The sequence below is a fragment of the Pseudorasbora parva genome, chromosome 12 (genome assembly GCF_024679245.1).
Source record: "Pseudorasbora parva isolate DD20220531a chromosome 12, ASM2467924v1, whole genome shotgun sequence".
Lineage (NCBI taxonomy): Eukaryota > Metazoa > Chordata > Actinopteri > Cypriniformes > Gobionidae > Pseudorasbora > Pseudorasbora parva.
The window spans coordinates 37,785,580-37,800,873 of NC_090183.1; the positions used below are offsets into that span (position 1 = coordinate 37,785,580).

The following is a 15,294-nucleotide window of genomic DNA, read 5'->3' on the forward strand; positions in this document are numbered from 1 at the left end:
GTATAAAAAATAAAAATAAAAACCCTAACCAATTCTTCAGGCAGTAAGAGAACAAATTGGTGTAAATATAACAATGAAACCACACCAGACACCACCAGTACACATGATCAAACATCAAGTCGTGTATGAAATGCTGTTTCTTTGAAGGCACGTTGCAGACCAAATAAAAATCAGCTTGCTGAAAAACCAAAAACTGCATTGTCTTAAATCCTCTGATGCGTCTAAAATTTGTCATCACCATATTTACAGATAATCCAGACACATTTGTCAGCTGTGAATTATGACTCAAACATATTCTGCATCCTCCTCTCTCAGACAAGGCACAGTCATACACACACAATCCCTATAAGGGTAACCACAAATAAATAGTAAACCATTTAGAAAGGAACATGAGCGGTGCTTGCCTTGCCTGTGCAAAACTCCCCCCCTTAACACCAGGGTGTTTATGGGTTGTTGTTTCTAATACAGTCAATATAATATGAAGTAAATATTTTTCAGGTTATACTTTATTAAGTCTTGTGATAATTTGCTTTGGCCTCAGTACAGTAACAATATAAAAGCCATTTATTAAATTTAGCAAACAACAGGTTATCTATATAATAATAATAATAATAATAATCACATTCAGTGCTTTTATATTTAAAAAGGGGATTATCACATTATGGCAGAGGATGTCCCAGTCAAATAATATACAACCAAAATTAAGAAATGATTAACCATCATCAGCCAAGCAATATGTCAAGATTTACAAATAAGATATAAAAACATGGGATAAAATTAAGACTAATGACTGGATTTTTGATTTTTCAAATGTACTCTTATCAGCAACAATACAAAACACACTTAATCCACGGCTTTCTAAGCGCATCAGTTCAGACCCCGGGAAAGTTCAGACAAAAACTTTCAGGGCTTCTTTCAATACTGAAGACACCCAATAGCTCTTGCATGTGAAGGAGTTACAGCCGCGAGACCCCTCGCTATCCTTTATGGCCCCCTGCTAAGCTAATTGTGCTTTATTGCTTGATCAATTGTCTGGCCCGACTGAAATGCACAATGGCGGTCAGATTTGCATAATGAGCTTGGCGTGCTGGAAGAAGATTGGGGGGCGGGCGGACACAAAAACTGCCCTCTTGGCAGGAAGCACAATCAATACTGGCCAGATGATGGGTTGCACTCTGACAGGGCCTAGTGTACTTTCAAAAAGAGAGAGTTAAAACACTCAGTCGAGTGGGAAAAGAAACAAAAAGGAGAGGGCGGGAATGGGAGAGAAGATGACCAGATCTATTACCTTTTTGGACATGGTACCTTGTAAAAAATTTAATATATATACATATATTACATATATATATATATATATATATCCTAGGTAATACTATGTGATAGATTCACTGTACCACATTATCTTTCTGTTAAGACAAAGTGAAAAATAGGAAGGATTTCTATGTTCAGTCTCTAACCCTCCTGTAGCCATCTTAGTTTTGCCAGGAGAAGAGCTGAGTGGGGCTCTGTCAATGGATCCAATCCCTCTTCAGACACTACATTGCTGGCATCGCTCCAGTTCCTGCTCCCCATGAAGCTCTATAATTACACCCTCCACAGGGAGGGGCTGGTGTTCATTGCAACCATGCAACAGGGTTAGAGAGTGGGAATTGCCCATTAACACTCTGGCACAGGACTGAATATACATACACACCCAGCTGCATCCTACAAAGCATTGGTGTAATGGATACCAATTAACAGACACTTTAATGAGTGAGGCTGGGGTGAAATATAGAAGTCCTCCTCATAAAAAAAAGAGCAATGGTTACAAATCTCTCATAAACTTGAAATGTGACGAATAAGAATGTTCAGTAAAACTGCCAATGAACAAAATTAGAGCTAAGAGATATCTAAATAGGACATTTTTGGGGAAAATATTTCACATAAAAATCTGACTGACCACATCTGGGATGTGGGGTGCACCAATCCACTTTACAAGGAACTGGGTTAATACAATGACTGATTCTAAGGATGAACTAAGCACTGGATTTGTCAGTTTAATGAAATTTAATCTGGACAATATTTAGAATTTGGCACTTGGGACCAAGCAAACTAGAGTACATATACACAAGCAGAAATGCACACCAATGGTCGAAGGTTTGGGGTCGGAGAGTTTCAAAATGTCCAATAAAGTCTCAAAATGCTCACCTTTGGCTGAATTTATTGGATCAGATATTTAGTAATATTGCGCAATATTATTACAATTTAAAACAACTGTTTTCTATTTGAATATATAAACTATTCATGTGATGGCAAAGCTGAACACAACAGTCATTACTTCAGTGTCACATGATCCTTCAGAAATCATTCTAATATGCTGATTTGGTGCTCAAGAAACATTTCTTATAATAATTATCATTGTTGAAAACAGTTCTGTTGAACAGTGCTCTTAAATATTTTTTTGCAGAAACAGTGAATAGATTGAATTAAAAGTTCAACAAAACAGCATTTATTTGAGACAAATCTTTTTTAACATTATAAATGTCTTAAAACTGTCTGAACAACATTATTTATTTCTCAACAAAAAAAATTATAAAAAAAAGAATTAAAAAAAATCTAACTGACCCCCAATTTTTATATTTGGCTTAGTTTTTTTCAGTTAAAATTTAGCCTATTATTATGGCAAGCAGGGCCCGATTTGTAGCCTAGAAATCTAGACGCACCCTAGCGGCAGCAAATTTAATCTGCCTGCGAGTGTCGTCTAGCAACTCTCAATACCCTTCTGAGCTGTTTTCGCCTAACTCTGGACGGGCCAATCACATCGTGTATAGAGTCAGTGGGCGGGGCCATAATGACGACGGCCGAGTTGCGCTTGCGTGCTTCTAGTAAACACAAACTGGCGAACGGCGGTCTTTCGAATCAGCTTCGACCGCAACTCTGGAAGACTTGGAGTTAAGCTTTTCTCTGAGAAAAGAACGGCACTGAAGTCATTCTTAAGAAGGGAAGATGTGTTTGGAGTTTTGCCGACCGGATACGGTGAATGTTTAATCTATCAACAAGCTCTGTTTCACCTTCGTTGGTCTGGTTGGTTGTAGCACTATCCTATCCTATCGCGTGCAGAGGGAGTTTGAAAGACAACCGTTTATCCCGCCCCTCGGATTGAGCCCTGTCTATGGTGAGTTTCCAGACCAAACATCTTGATGTGGGTCTGGCTTGTCAGGCTACCGGATTTGTGCATAGGCATCCTAAACAGGTCTAGTGTCGTAGGTATTACCGAATTATATTGAGGAGATTTATTTTTTAACAATTACTATATAATTACATTTTAAATAAAAAAAATATTGTCTCTTTCAGGCGGTAACCTCATATCTCCATTTTTCAGATTTTTTCCTCCCTTTCTGAAAATCATTAATATTGGGCACCCATTACGTCTGTGGGTTTTGCAAATACTTAAACACCGAAAAGTATTAAGCTTGTGAATAAACCTCATAAATTCACTCGACCCTCAAACCCCGCTTCCATCCTTAAGGAAGTGCCTCAATCGAATGACGTGTGCATCTAAGTGAGTCACAGTTGTTCTTATGACAGACAAAACTACAACCCCAGTTGTCCAGCCATAAATTTGATTTTTTTTCCCCTGCATAATTGTGGCCGATCTCTATTCTGGACTTGTGGAAACATTAAGAAGTCGGAGAGATATAGAGATGGAACATGCTGAAGACGGACACAAGGAGGAGAACAGAGACATACCAGCAGAGAAAACAGCTCACCGCCCCAAGTATTGGAAGAAAATTATTGATTTGTGGGTGGGGGTTTATGCATCGCTAAAAGGAAGTGACTGTCTTCAGAAAAGTTTTGATGGCATTTTCTTGTCCTCTTACCTCCATATAATGCCTGTTTATAAACACAGTGCTGCTGTTCCATAAGCGACGCCTACTATTGGAGTGTGAATTTTCATTTTCATTCCGTCTGTGTGCCGTTTTTGTTTTGTGCAGGTGTCTTTATGTAGCATAATTTCACAAATCTAAAGTCAGACTAGTTTTTGCTTTAAATCTTGAAATTATACAAATCTAATTTAAATCAAATACAAATGCTCATGCTACATATGTGTTGCATCTTTGAATCATGATTAAATGATTACTACAGATATTTTTTAATTAAGGACAGTTTGGCCTGTTTAGAGCAAATAAACAAATACATTTACTTAAAGAAAAACATCAAATAATCAGCAAACGTTATTGGAATCAGCTAATTTGTAAACATTTTTTTGTTGTTGTTGAATAATTGAAATCGGCAAAGAAAATCATGATTTGGGCATCCCTAGACAAAACACATAAAACGCCTTTTGGTAAAATGCTAATTACATAAATGACACATGCAAGTGTCTGACTATATATAAAGCCACAATATCAACTCTGATAAAACTAATTATTTTAAAAACACAGTACATAGATTTTGTCTATGTCACAATAAAAGGTAAACTTGACCCTAGTGGAAAGCATTAAGTATTTCAGATTTAAAAAAAACTAAATTATAAGTTTGAACCCAGAAATAACTGTAGAGCTTTCTCCATCACCACTGTACCCTTGTGCACGGCTCTTAGCACAAGGGTAAAACAAGAACAACCAACAACAAAAAAAAAACTGCAAACCTTTCGTGGCTTGAGCTTGTCTTGCAGGTCGTACTGGCCAATGCCTTTGTAGCTAATCCCCAACCACCACGGTATGCCCTGTTTGTCCTGTGAAAGAGATTTTTTTAAATGCATTTTTTTGTTGCTTTTGTCTGGGATTATAGAGAAATAAAAAGATCAAACAGGTCACAATTATAATTATACCACACACATTTTACTCGATAATTATTTAAGCAACCATAAATCAAGTTAAAGACCTACTAATTATGGCAGCTTCAGTATTTATAAATTCTAGGTTTAAAACATGATAAATCAAACCACACACCTTCACTTTGTAGTAATGAACTCCATATGCAGGCAAGGACTCAACTAAGGTCATATACCTGTTGATTGAAGTTATAATAGTCCAGTAAATGACAGTATATCACAGAAAGTTAATAAGATAAGTGTTTCAGACAAAAACAACAAGGTTAAACAACATTATAACCCTAGTTAACCATTTATAATGTGTCAGTGACGGTAGTCCTACATACTCCTGGTGCTATCACAGTGAGGGACAATGTCAATATATCAATCCAGGAGCACAAATCAAGCTGACAGAAATGACCTTGTCTCATCCCAATGAGCTAAAAATAAAGTGGGACAGTGTGATTAGGCTGGTTGAAAGCAGTCACTTTCAGTAATGTGGTCTAATTAATCACGCAGTTTCACCCTTCCACAAACAACTGTGGAGCAGTTATCAGAGGCAGGCCAACAGGCTCAGACTCGCATTTCCTGGATCTCCTGTACATTCTTTGAGGTCCTTGATGTAAGGCATATTAATTATTAGTGTGCTTACCGTACGATAGCCTGTCCACGACTGAGTCCTTTTAGCTTCTTATAATGCTCGATTACTTTATCTTCACTAGAGGGCAAAAGAGAGAAACGTTGCTATCTGCACAATTGCAACAAAAATAGTAACTGAGCATGAGATCAATATATGAATGTGCCATTTAAAATGGCATGGCTAGTCAGATATTACACCAGGTGCACCCATGTGTAAAATGCCATCTGGCTGACTGTCCTGTGACACACACTGTTTGTGGCAATAATCTTAATAACCGGTTCCTCAAACAGACATATACACACACAAATGCTGTAAGTATTAATATGAAACAACAAACAGGAAATTAATATGACAGATGAACATTACAGGAAACTTACACCAATAAAATTACAATATACAGACAATTTTTATACATAAACTAACACGGCTGCTTATGTACTCACTCGCACAGCTGGCTCTTAAACACTTGCACTAACGCACAGCTGTTTCCGAACATACTCATTCCCACTCACACACTTCAATTATTGCTGTCTGTTGACTGGTTTTCTGTCTTACTGCTCCCCACACTCAATACACATTGATTAAAGCTGCCACATCAATCCTTTTAAGGTGGTAGACTTCAACATCTAGACGTCTATGGTTACAGTAGCCAGAGGGCAGGCATCATTAACAAGCAAGTTCATTAACAAGGTTTGAAATAAACAGGCTACATCTTGCACACTACAACCTGGCTTCACTAAAGCCTTTGAGTTTCAACACTCCAATAACACACACATATTCACACTTATGGAATATGTAGGTTATAGACATTGAATAACGTTCTTAAAATATGATCGTGATGGATACAATCAAGTCTCGCCTATAATTTTACTTCAGAGTTTCACTCTGGAAAATGTCATATCACGTTACCGTTCTTTATTACAGAAAAAAAAAATGCAGTCTTACCAGAATGCTAATGACGGGTGTTCCTTCAGAACCGCAGTGGGGAATGCTGGAAGCTTTTTTAAGTCTGATCTTGTGCTTTCATCACTAAAGATGAAGAGAAAAAAAACATCGTTTTAAAATTATATGCATCATAAATGAGAAATAGGTTGCCTATAATATAAATATATAAAAGTGCATAAAACACTAAACATGGTAGTACCATAGATATGGTTGGTTATAGAATCAAGGCTATTGTTTGGTTTCAAAGATTTCAAACAAGAATTTTTTAAAAAAGACATCAACTAATTTCTATTTTAGGCATTAAAAGCAAGGCACAAAGGATTTGTTCAAATTAATTTTAAAATATTTACTGACATTTCATTTTGAGCATATTTTCCAAAACACACCCATAAAACTCATTACCACAACATATCTGAAAACGTTAATACCATTAGGAAAGTTATTTTCTTATTTTAAAAATGTATTCATATTTTTATTTGACTGATGTCTCTCATTACTGCAACACCTTTTCACAATTTACAACCTAATATTTTCATATATTTCAATAGGTTTTCATGTAATTAAATTTTATTGACATTTTCAAACTGATGTGGCAAACCTGAAAGAATATAATGTATAGATTCTGTAAACGGATGGTTTTGGCCAAAACGAGTATTTAAAAAAATAACATTTGCTTGAGGAGAGCAGGTTTCATTCTATTGAAATTGAGACGCCGATTGACTGATGTTTGCATAGTTCCTTGATGTTTGGAGGAACATCCTCATGCTGGAATTCCTTTTCAGGTAGATGGGCATCCTATTGCAAACAGCTCACAACCCTTACACTTACACACTTCAGTGTTTTAAATATAAATTGTTACAAGACATGCGTTTTTTTTCTATTCTTCAACTACACAAAATATGGCTTGTCTTTTTACTGTCACTCAGAGACAGCATTTAAAGATTAAATGTAAATGTAAAACTGAGATTTCCCGTGTAAGGTTCCAAATTTAAGCTGAAGTTAGTGATGAATTAAATCTATGAAAAGAGTGTGATATATGTCAATGTCAAAGTCTTTTACCTGAATATACAGTTAAGCCGTATGTTTTACTTTCTTCTTTGGAACGCAAAGCATGTAATTGCATGGACAAATGGAATTTAGTGCATTACTAAATATGTCTCCTGTGCTGATTCGCAGAAAGAAAGTCATACAGGTTTGAAATGGCATGAGTAAACATTAAACAATGAAAACATTTCCATTTAATTTTTGCAATAACTATCCCTTTAAGGGCTTAGAAGGCTACAAATTTAACTACAACAAAAAAAATGTAACTGACACAATTGTGATGGACGGAAAGACACAACACCTGAATTCATAAAACAGGACAGCAGTGTTATAGAAAACCCACATGTCATGCGTTTCCAGACATCTGATCTGCTCTAGCAAGCTTTGATCTGATCTGACACACACACACACACACACACACACACACACACACACACACACACACACACACACACACACACACACACACACACACTGAGGGTGAATTGGGTGATATTGTTTTTACAGGAAGGAATTACTTAGAAAACAAAGGAGCAAGAATTGTTCTAAATGTGCAGAACACTTTAAAACCGCAACATCTGAGTCAGAATACTTTGAACATTAATAGAAAACAAAAGGAAACAGGTTACAGAATTGATAACATTAAACCTCTCTAGCCCTGCTTATCAGCCCCTTAATGCCTTGCTCGACTAAGCACCACTATATTCCCTGGCGCTCTTCCCTTTCCAAGCCAGTTGGTTCTGCAGTTCAGCGATTTATGATAAGTTTGATGGTATAAATCTAGCAGGCTGGGTTGATGATGTGGTAAAATACAGTAAGCTGGTGCCCTGAGACTGCAATGCCTTGTCAGCAATCTGGAATTCATTATGCTGTCTGTACTATCAAAGAGTTGGCAAGAAAGGCCGGGCAAACGCTTAACCCAGCACAAGCAACGCATGGAGGAGTAAGAGCCATGTGTCAGCTTTTTCAAGAATACACAGAGTATTTTATTTTTATTTTTTAAAGATTTTTAAAAGTCGTTATATGCCATGAATCAAGCAAATCAGTTCTGAGGTGAATCACAACATCACAAACCTGTACTTAAAGCTTAGAAATATGTGAAAACTGGACAAAAAGACCAAAGTAGAAGAAAGAGTACTTGACTACTTCAAGGATCAAGAATGCATTATTTTCCACGTTCTGCTCCGTCTCGTCATGTCTGCACAGCTTTCTAAAGAAATACATACTCAAATCACAGATAAGCGCGGATGGACAAGTTCGACACATGCGCAACCGCGTATTGTGGACTATTCTGACCGATGCATGCGCGCTGTCCGCATGGACACAAAAATTGGTAGCATGCAGATAGGGTGTGCGGACTCTCCTGATAACACTGACACTGCACAGACGGCCAAAGTATATTTTGATGTTTGGTGAGGGAAAGAACTATTTTCCCTCACTTCACTAGTGATGGAAAAATATATAACTATTAATTTAAAGTTGTTGTTCAGCTGTTAGCCACTATTCTTTTCAAAATAATGTGAATGATGGCTTCATTAAAAGCATAAAACACTGATTAACAACCTTTGAACTCATAGTAGGTATATCTTTAAAGGTTCATAAGTTATCGTTAAAAACTAATTTCCCTATGGAAAAAATGTATATTGCTATCTAGACTATTGTACTCTATAAGTCATTTGATGTTAATGTCTCTTGAACCGAACGTGAGTTCTGTTAAGAATTCAGGTTCAACATAGCCTGGATGCCAGCCGAACTTAGCCCCGCCCACAACATTTTTAGGTCGGGCAGTTCGGTCTGGCCTTGCTCCATAGAGGAGTAATTATCCCCGAACAGAAACTGTTCGGACCAATGAAATCATCAGGGCGGGCTTTAGACGATGACGGACAGATGATCAACAGTATCGTAATCATGCACGTCATCAAAGGGTCTTGGATTATATTTTTTCGAATCCTAAACGGAGAGCTTGTTTGTATATGCATTTACCTTCACAATTTCTCTCAGAAATGATGATCATGTTGGGTAAGTACTCTGTGTATCATTAAATTATTTTATTTTTTTACAACACCGGCAAAGATCGCGTATACCAGCCTGATTGCAGCGCGGGTGACAGGGTTGCCTAGTTCCTACAACAAAACCCGCCAACTACTAGCCCGAAACAATAGCTTCTCAGGGGGTTCTCCGGGGCAAAAATGGCGTTTGGGGGGTAAAATGTGTGTTATTTTGGCAAGGTTGCCTGCTAAAATTCGCACTCATGGGTCTGTATCTCACATAGTCGCTTCATCCCGCGGACATAGAAAACAACCTGCGGAGAAGAAAAAAAACGCGGACATGGCAACACAGTGCAGTTGAACTCTGTTGACATTTGACAATCCGTCGCTTCGTTGCTCTGATTGGTTGTAGGTTTATCCAATTGAGGTCTTTCCTGGTTCAGTTGAAACACGCCTCATAATCACAGCCCAATGGAGCAGTATCAGTCTCATATTCTGACTAGAATTGAGTATGAACACGTCAGGCTAGGTTCAACAGGATTTAAGGATTATAATAATAGTATTTTAAAAATATAAAAGTTTATTATTATTATTTATTTATTTTAAAACTTTCCATATTATCTCTAAAGACCTAGGACATATGGGGAGGGGCTCGTTTAGGAAGAACCCCTGCTTGGTTGCTCCTGACATAAACTGCAGACAGATGACATCAGCATCCTGCATGACGCCCTATGTCTGCCAACGGGAGATGTCTCCACTCCCTTTCCACTAACATCTATGCAGTCTTAACAGAGGAGAGGAGGAGTAGTAGGTTTATATGAAGTGAGGTGGGGGTCTTATAGTTTCCTACATAAACTTTAAGCCTTGGGCCTCCAAATGCAACTGCTTCAGCCACATAAAATAACAGGAATTAGAGGAAGAGATGATCTAAGGGTTTGCTGCATGTGAAGCCCACTTAAACTATAAGAGGTTGCTATCAGTAATGATAAACTGCTACCAGAACTGCTTGACCGCACTGCTTAATTATAAATAGTGAAGGGCATATTAGGCATAAAAATGTACTAGCATGACTAGGGCTGTGTGATATTGAAGAAAAATGCGATGTGATATTTTGTTAAATAATGCGATATTCGATATGCGATACGATATTGCAATTAGTGTGTACAATCTATTTAAATTATATATTTTTTAAAACTATTTAAAAACTGAGAATAGAATCATTTGTGTTTCACATTCATTCTGGGAAAAGAAAGCATCACTACAACTTCTGAAAGTGACCGGCAGTGTTGTAGAAAAAATTTGTGTCACAAATTGTTCACGTTTCGGTGTGTGTGTGTGTGTGTGTGTGTGTGTGTGTGTGTGTGTGTGTGTGTGTGTCAAACAGCGCAGTTTCCGCAAATTATTGCGTTTAATAACTCTTTTTAACATCAAGCAAAGTCACATAAGTAACAGTAATGTGCCCAGTCTATTTTCTGCCCAATGTGTGACCTAAAACTTTTTACAATGTTGATGTAGCCTATTAAAATCATTCAGATATTGCGAGCCATTGCGATATGTACATTTGCGATTTTTTGATACTTTCGATATATTGCACAGCGCCTAAACATGACCCATCTATATCTTTACCCAAAAACTTAAAACTAGTAACACAGTAACATCTAAAAGTTCGGGTAAAATTAAGAGGTAAAAAAAAACTAAAAAAACAAATTATCTTATTCTTAGGCTGTACTGATTTGATAAAAAAATACAGAAAAACAGGAATATTGCAGAATATTATAACGTAAAATAAACATTTTCTATTTAATATATTTTCAAATGTAAATTATTCCTATGATGGCAAAGCTGAAGAGAGTAACAGCCATTACTCTCGTCACGATTCATCTAATTTACGCTCAAGAAACATTTCTTATAATCAATATTGAAAACAGTACTGCTTAATATGTTCACGATACCTTTTTTCAGGATTCTTTGAGTAAAAGAAAATTAAACAGAATTAATTTTAAATAGAATTCCTTTGTAACCTTGCTGAATACAATTATACAAATATGTATATAATATGCCATATGCCACCTGTGTACTCTAACCTCTCATCTTCCCACATGCCCTTTCAATAGGGCCCTTCCTGACCATTTTGACAGAAGCATGTCGACACACAGACAAAAACAACACAAAGCTTGTCCCATTTCACGAGACATTTAACAAGTTCCCAACTGCTGAACAAAAGCAGTCGTTGTTGCAAGGTAAACATTTTCAGAGCAAAAGCGGCTGTTTGCACACCTCTGTTCTCACTCTGTTTAACAGTGGACAAGCTGTTTTCCAATAATGAACTGCAAGGCTACTGAGAAAGAGTGAACAACACATGTTCAAACCTTGCGGACCGATTCACCCATTTCACTTGTTAATGTTATGTTAACAGATTGCTTTATCCCTATGCATCCCCTCCACTGCCTCAAGTACATGTTAACAGAGAAGATGAAGAATTCCATTACTTACGACAACTAATCATTTGGAGTAAACCTCCTAAAATTTATGAACGGAGAACTAGGTAATAGTTCTGGTATGGTGATTGTAGAAATGTGCTTAGAAAGTGGGCAACATTTATAAACAACAAAATGCTCTGAACTGAATGATGCTGTCAGACATGAAATGTAAATGCCACGGGTCATTTTTTTAAAGGTTTAAGTCCAGAAATATCGAAACTAGACATATACATCACATATATTGACTGCCAGTTGTACTCACACATTAAATGTTTCCTTTGGAAATTATCAACTAGGGCTGGATTTACAAAGCACTGAGGCACACAACCTAAACATTAACTTAAAAAGCTTACTTTTAGTTAGATCTAACTTGCAACAACACAATTCCGCCATCAAGCTAGATGGATTTTAGCAATAAAAATAAAAATAGAACAAGACATTATTATTTTTATTTTTTTCATTATTATTATTTTTAGGTATAATGGAATTTTTAATCAATCCATTTCACATATGGTCTGAAAAGGAATTGACTTTTGTTTGAGTTATGAATGTTATGTAATGTACTGCAGTAATAAGTTCAATATCTGAAAAGCTTAGCTTTGTAACCCCTACGCCTGTTACTTGCTGTTGATTAATGGTCTCTATTAAATTTTATAAGACTAAACTGTGAGAACAGGAAGCTTAAGCTATGACAACAGTAATATACATTTCAAAGTTCAAAAATAACCTTTGCTCCAAAAAAAAAAAAAAAAAAAAAACCTGCTCACAATTGACCCTTAATCATTTTCTTTGAACCACCTGGTTTCAAGGTCATTTTAGTGGATTAAAGTTTCCCTCAAGTTCACACAGGTGTCCTAATAGCAGGGGTATGTTCCAAAGACAACTAAATAACCATTTTTGTTGAACAATATTCATTTTTGATTGATTCACAAATCATTTTTTGAACAGAGAGAGAGAGAGATAGATAGATAGATAGATAGATAGATAGATAGATAGATAGATAGATAGATAGATAGATAGATAGATAGATAGATAAGTTAGATAGACAATATATTAAGTTTTCTCTTACCTTGTGTAGTCTCCGTTTGCCTCCTAAACAAAGAGACAACAGTGTTTGTTGATTAATCATTTCAGACAGAACCTTTATAACTTAACGTTACATGCTTGAGTCTTGAGTCAATGCGGTAAGAAGCTTAACTCCAGCGTGGGTTTACAACAGACCACGCGTCTCTAAATTTTGTATTAGACATTTGCTTACTAATGAAAAGTTGATACATTTAACGTTACGTTAAGTTGCATCCTAAGCACTTCAAAGCACAAATGCAAACATGCAACGAAATAACGTTGTTTTATACTAGTTTAGCGAAAAGATCAATGCAAATTCTGACGTAAAAAAATAGACATACAGTTGTACGCATGTCATTGTAACGAGTTTAGTTATAAAGCAGCGTGAAGTCAGTTCAGGAGATACAAATTGCGTATGAAAATGACTCGCAGCGAGTCTGTCAAAACTAACCCAGAGAACTCAAATTCTCACTTACCTGAACAGTGTATGCAGCTAACTTTAAAACGATCTCACTCTCCACTTCAATGTTTTCCTGCAAGTTTTAAAAAGGAAGGAGTACACAATTATTAAATCGCTTTATTCGTACGGATTTAGGCAGACATGCCGAATCTAACTAACGTTATTTATCCCACCAACCGTTTCCAGTTCCACCACACACAGGTTCCACTGTGGACGATACCATCTTTGTAAACAGAAAGGGTGTCTGTACAAAAGTAATCCAAGTATCCACCTTACACGCACTGTATCATTACACGACTATAAAAGTATAACGAAACACCTGAATTTAGCATTAAACAACACTAATATATTCAGAATGACTGTACTGTTGTACATAACTTGGACCACCCCAGGATGACATGGTACAGTCAGTCTGAGAGCAGGTTCAGCGCTCCGCTCGAGTTTCAACGTGCATAAAATAAGTAACTCTGGTGTCTTGCGAACGCAAATAATTATTTTTTAAAGAACTATATGGATTAAAAACGTTTTCACCACACGATCGAGCAGGGGTCATTTTAAATAAAAGTCAAAAGAAGTTTATGGCTGTAGTACTACAGTTACAAGACAGTCAACATGGGGTCGCTGTACAGCAACGAGGAAAATCCCCCAAGCACTCAATCACGCCATATGCAGCGCCCCATCACACCATACTCTATTACAAAGAACAGATTAAAAATAATATTTTATTAATAATAAAATATATCATTGATCACAGAAAATAATTAATTAATTATGTAAATCACGATTCATCTCACGTAACATTATATTATAATAATACATAACTTCACATTAATTTGTTTAATTTTTACTAAGTAGCTACTATGAACGAAGGACAGTAACCAATATTGCAACGGATGTCACTATTAAATACAATGGTTTTCTCTATGGATGAAATGTGTAATTATAGCCAAACATTCTAGACTATAATGGAAAGCCAGATTTTTTTTTTAATGATTTTTTTTTTATCTTAAGAAAACTTAAAACAATCTTCAAACAATATTTACATAAACCTATTATATTAAATGTCACATTTAATTATTATTAGTTATTGGTTTCTTTATTTTGAGCCTTATAACTTTATATTTTAATTTAAAAGGTTATTACATACATTAACAATTTACATACCAGTGACACTTCACAATACTTGATTCTTAAACCTCAACATAAAAATACTAGCCATACTAATATAAAGTCCACACATTTTTAATGTAAACAGTCAGTAATACAACTGTTGAATATTCCTTAAAAGTTTAGGCATTACATTTTATACTGCAGCAAATTGCACAGAATTACAGTCAAAACCTTAAAAATGTCCTAAATGTCCATATTTATACACAAAGTAGATGTATTTTAAACTATTTTATCTATGTCAAAATGAGTGAATAGTAAACACCAACAGGGTTCAGCGTCACACTGAATATACCCACTTTCTTCAAAACAGCTCCAGTAACAAATCAATAGATCCTTTCCACCAATTGTTTGTGTAAATTGTAACACGTATTATTTTGTTACATTGGAGAGCGTCAAAAAGCAGCATTAAAATTGTAAAAATATGTATTATTTCGAAATTAGCATATTTAAAAGTTTCTATTTAGACAAAAAATAAGGAAGTTTGTCAGAGCAAGCTACATTCATACAACCTTTCTTTCTTTCTTTATCAAATGTGTTAGGTTGGGTTAGTTTTGGTGGTTCAATAATGGCCTTTACAGTTGAAAGAGGCAACAGAGGAACCAGCCAACCCAGCAGCATCCTGCTGTGTCAGGGCTGTCATCTGTAAATGCCCCTAATCAAAAAGAACTTAATGGAAGCCACCTGCCAAGCTCTTTTAAAGCCTCACA

General features: G+C 36.1%; 1 protein-coding gene across 6 annotated transcripts in view; it reads right to left on the minus strand.

Moving 5' to 3' along the window:
* Window positions 1-15,294, minus strand: part of frmd4ba (FERM domain containing 4Ba) — a 78,056-nt gene that overhangs the window by 13,694 nt on the left and 49,068 nt on the right. For all 6 annotated transcript variants that reach the window (XM_067460187.1, XM_067460183.1, XM_067460182.1 and 3 more), the window contains exons 6-11: window positions 13,434-13,490; window positions 12,962-12,984; window positions 6,381-6,464; window positions 5,448-5,513; window positions 4,935-4,992; window positions 4,631-4,717 (exon numbers count right to left, since the gene is read on the minus strand). In XM_067460187.1, the coding sequence (XP_067316288.1) occupies window positions 4,631-4,717; window positions 4,935-4,992; window positions 5,448-5,513; window positions 6,381-6,464; window positions 12,962-12,984; window positions 13,434-13,490 (375 nt within the window). The remainder of the gene's footprint in view (window positions 1-4,630; window positions 4,718-4,934; window positions 4,993-5,447; window positions 5,514-6,380; window positions 6,465-12,961; window positions 12,985-13,433; window positions 13,491-15,294) is intronic.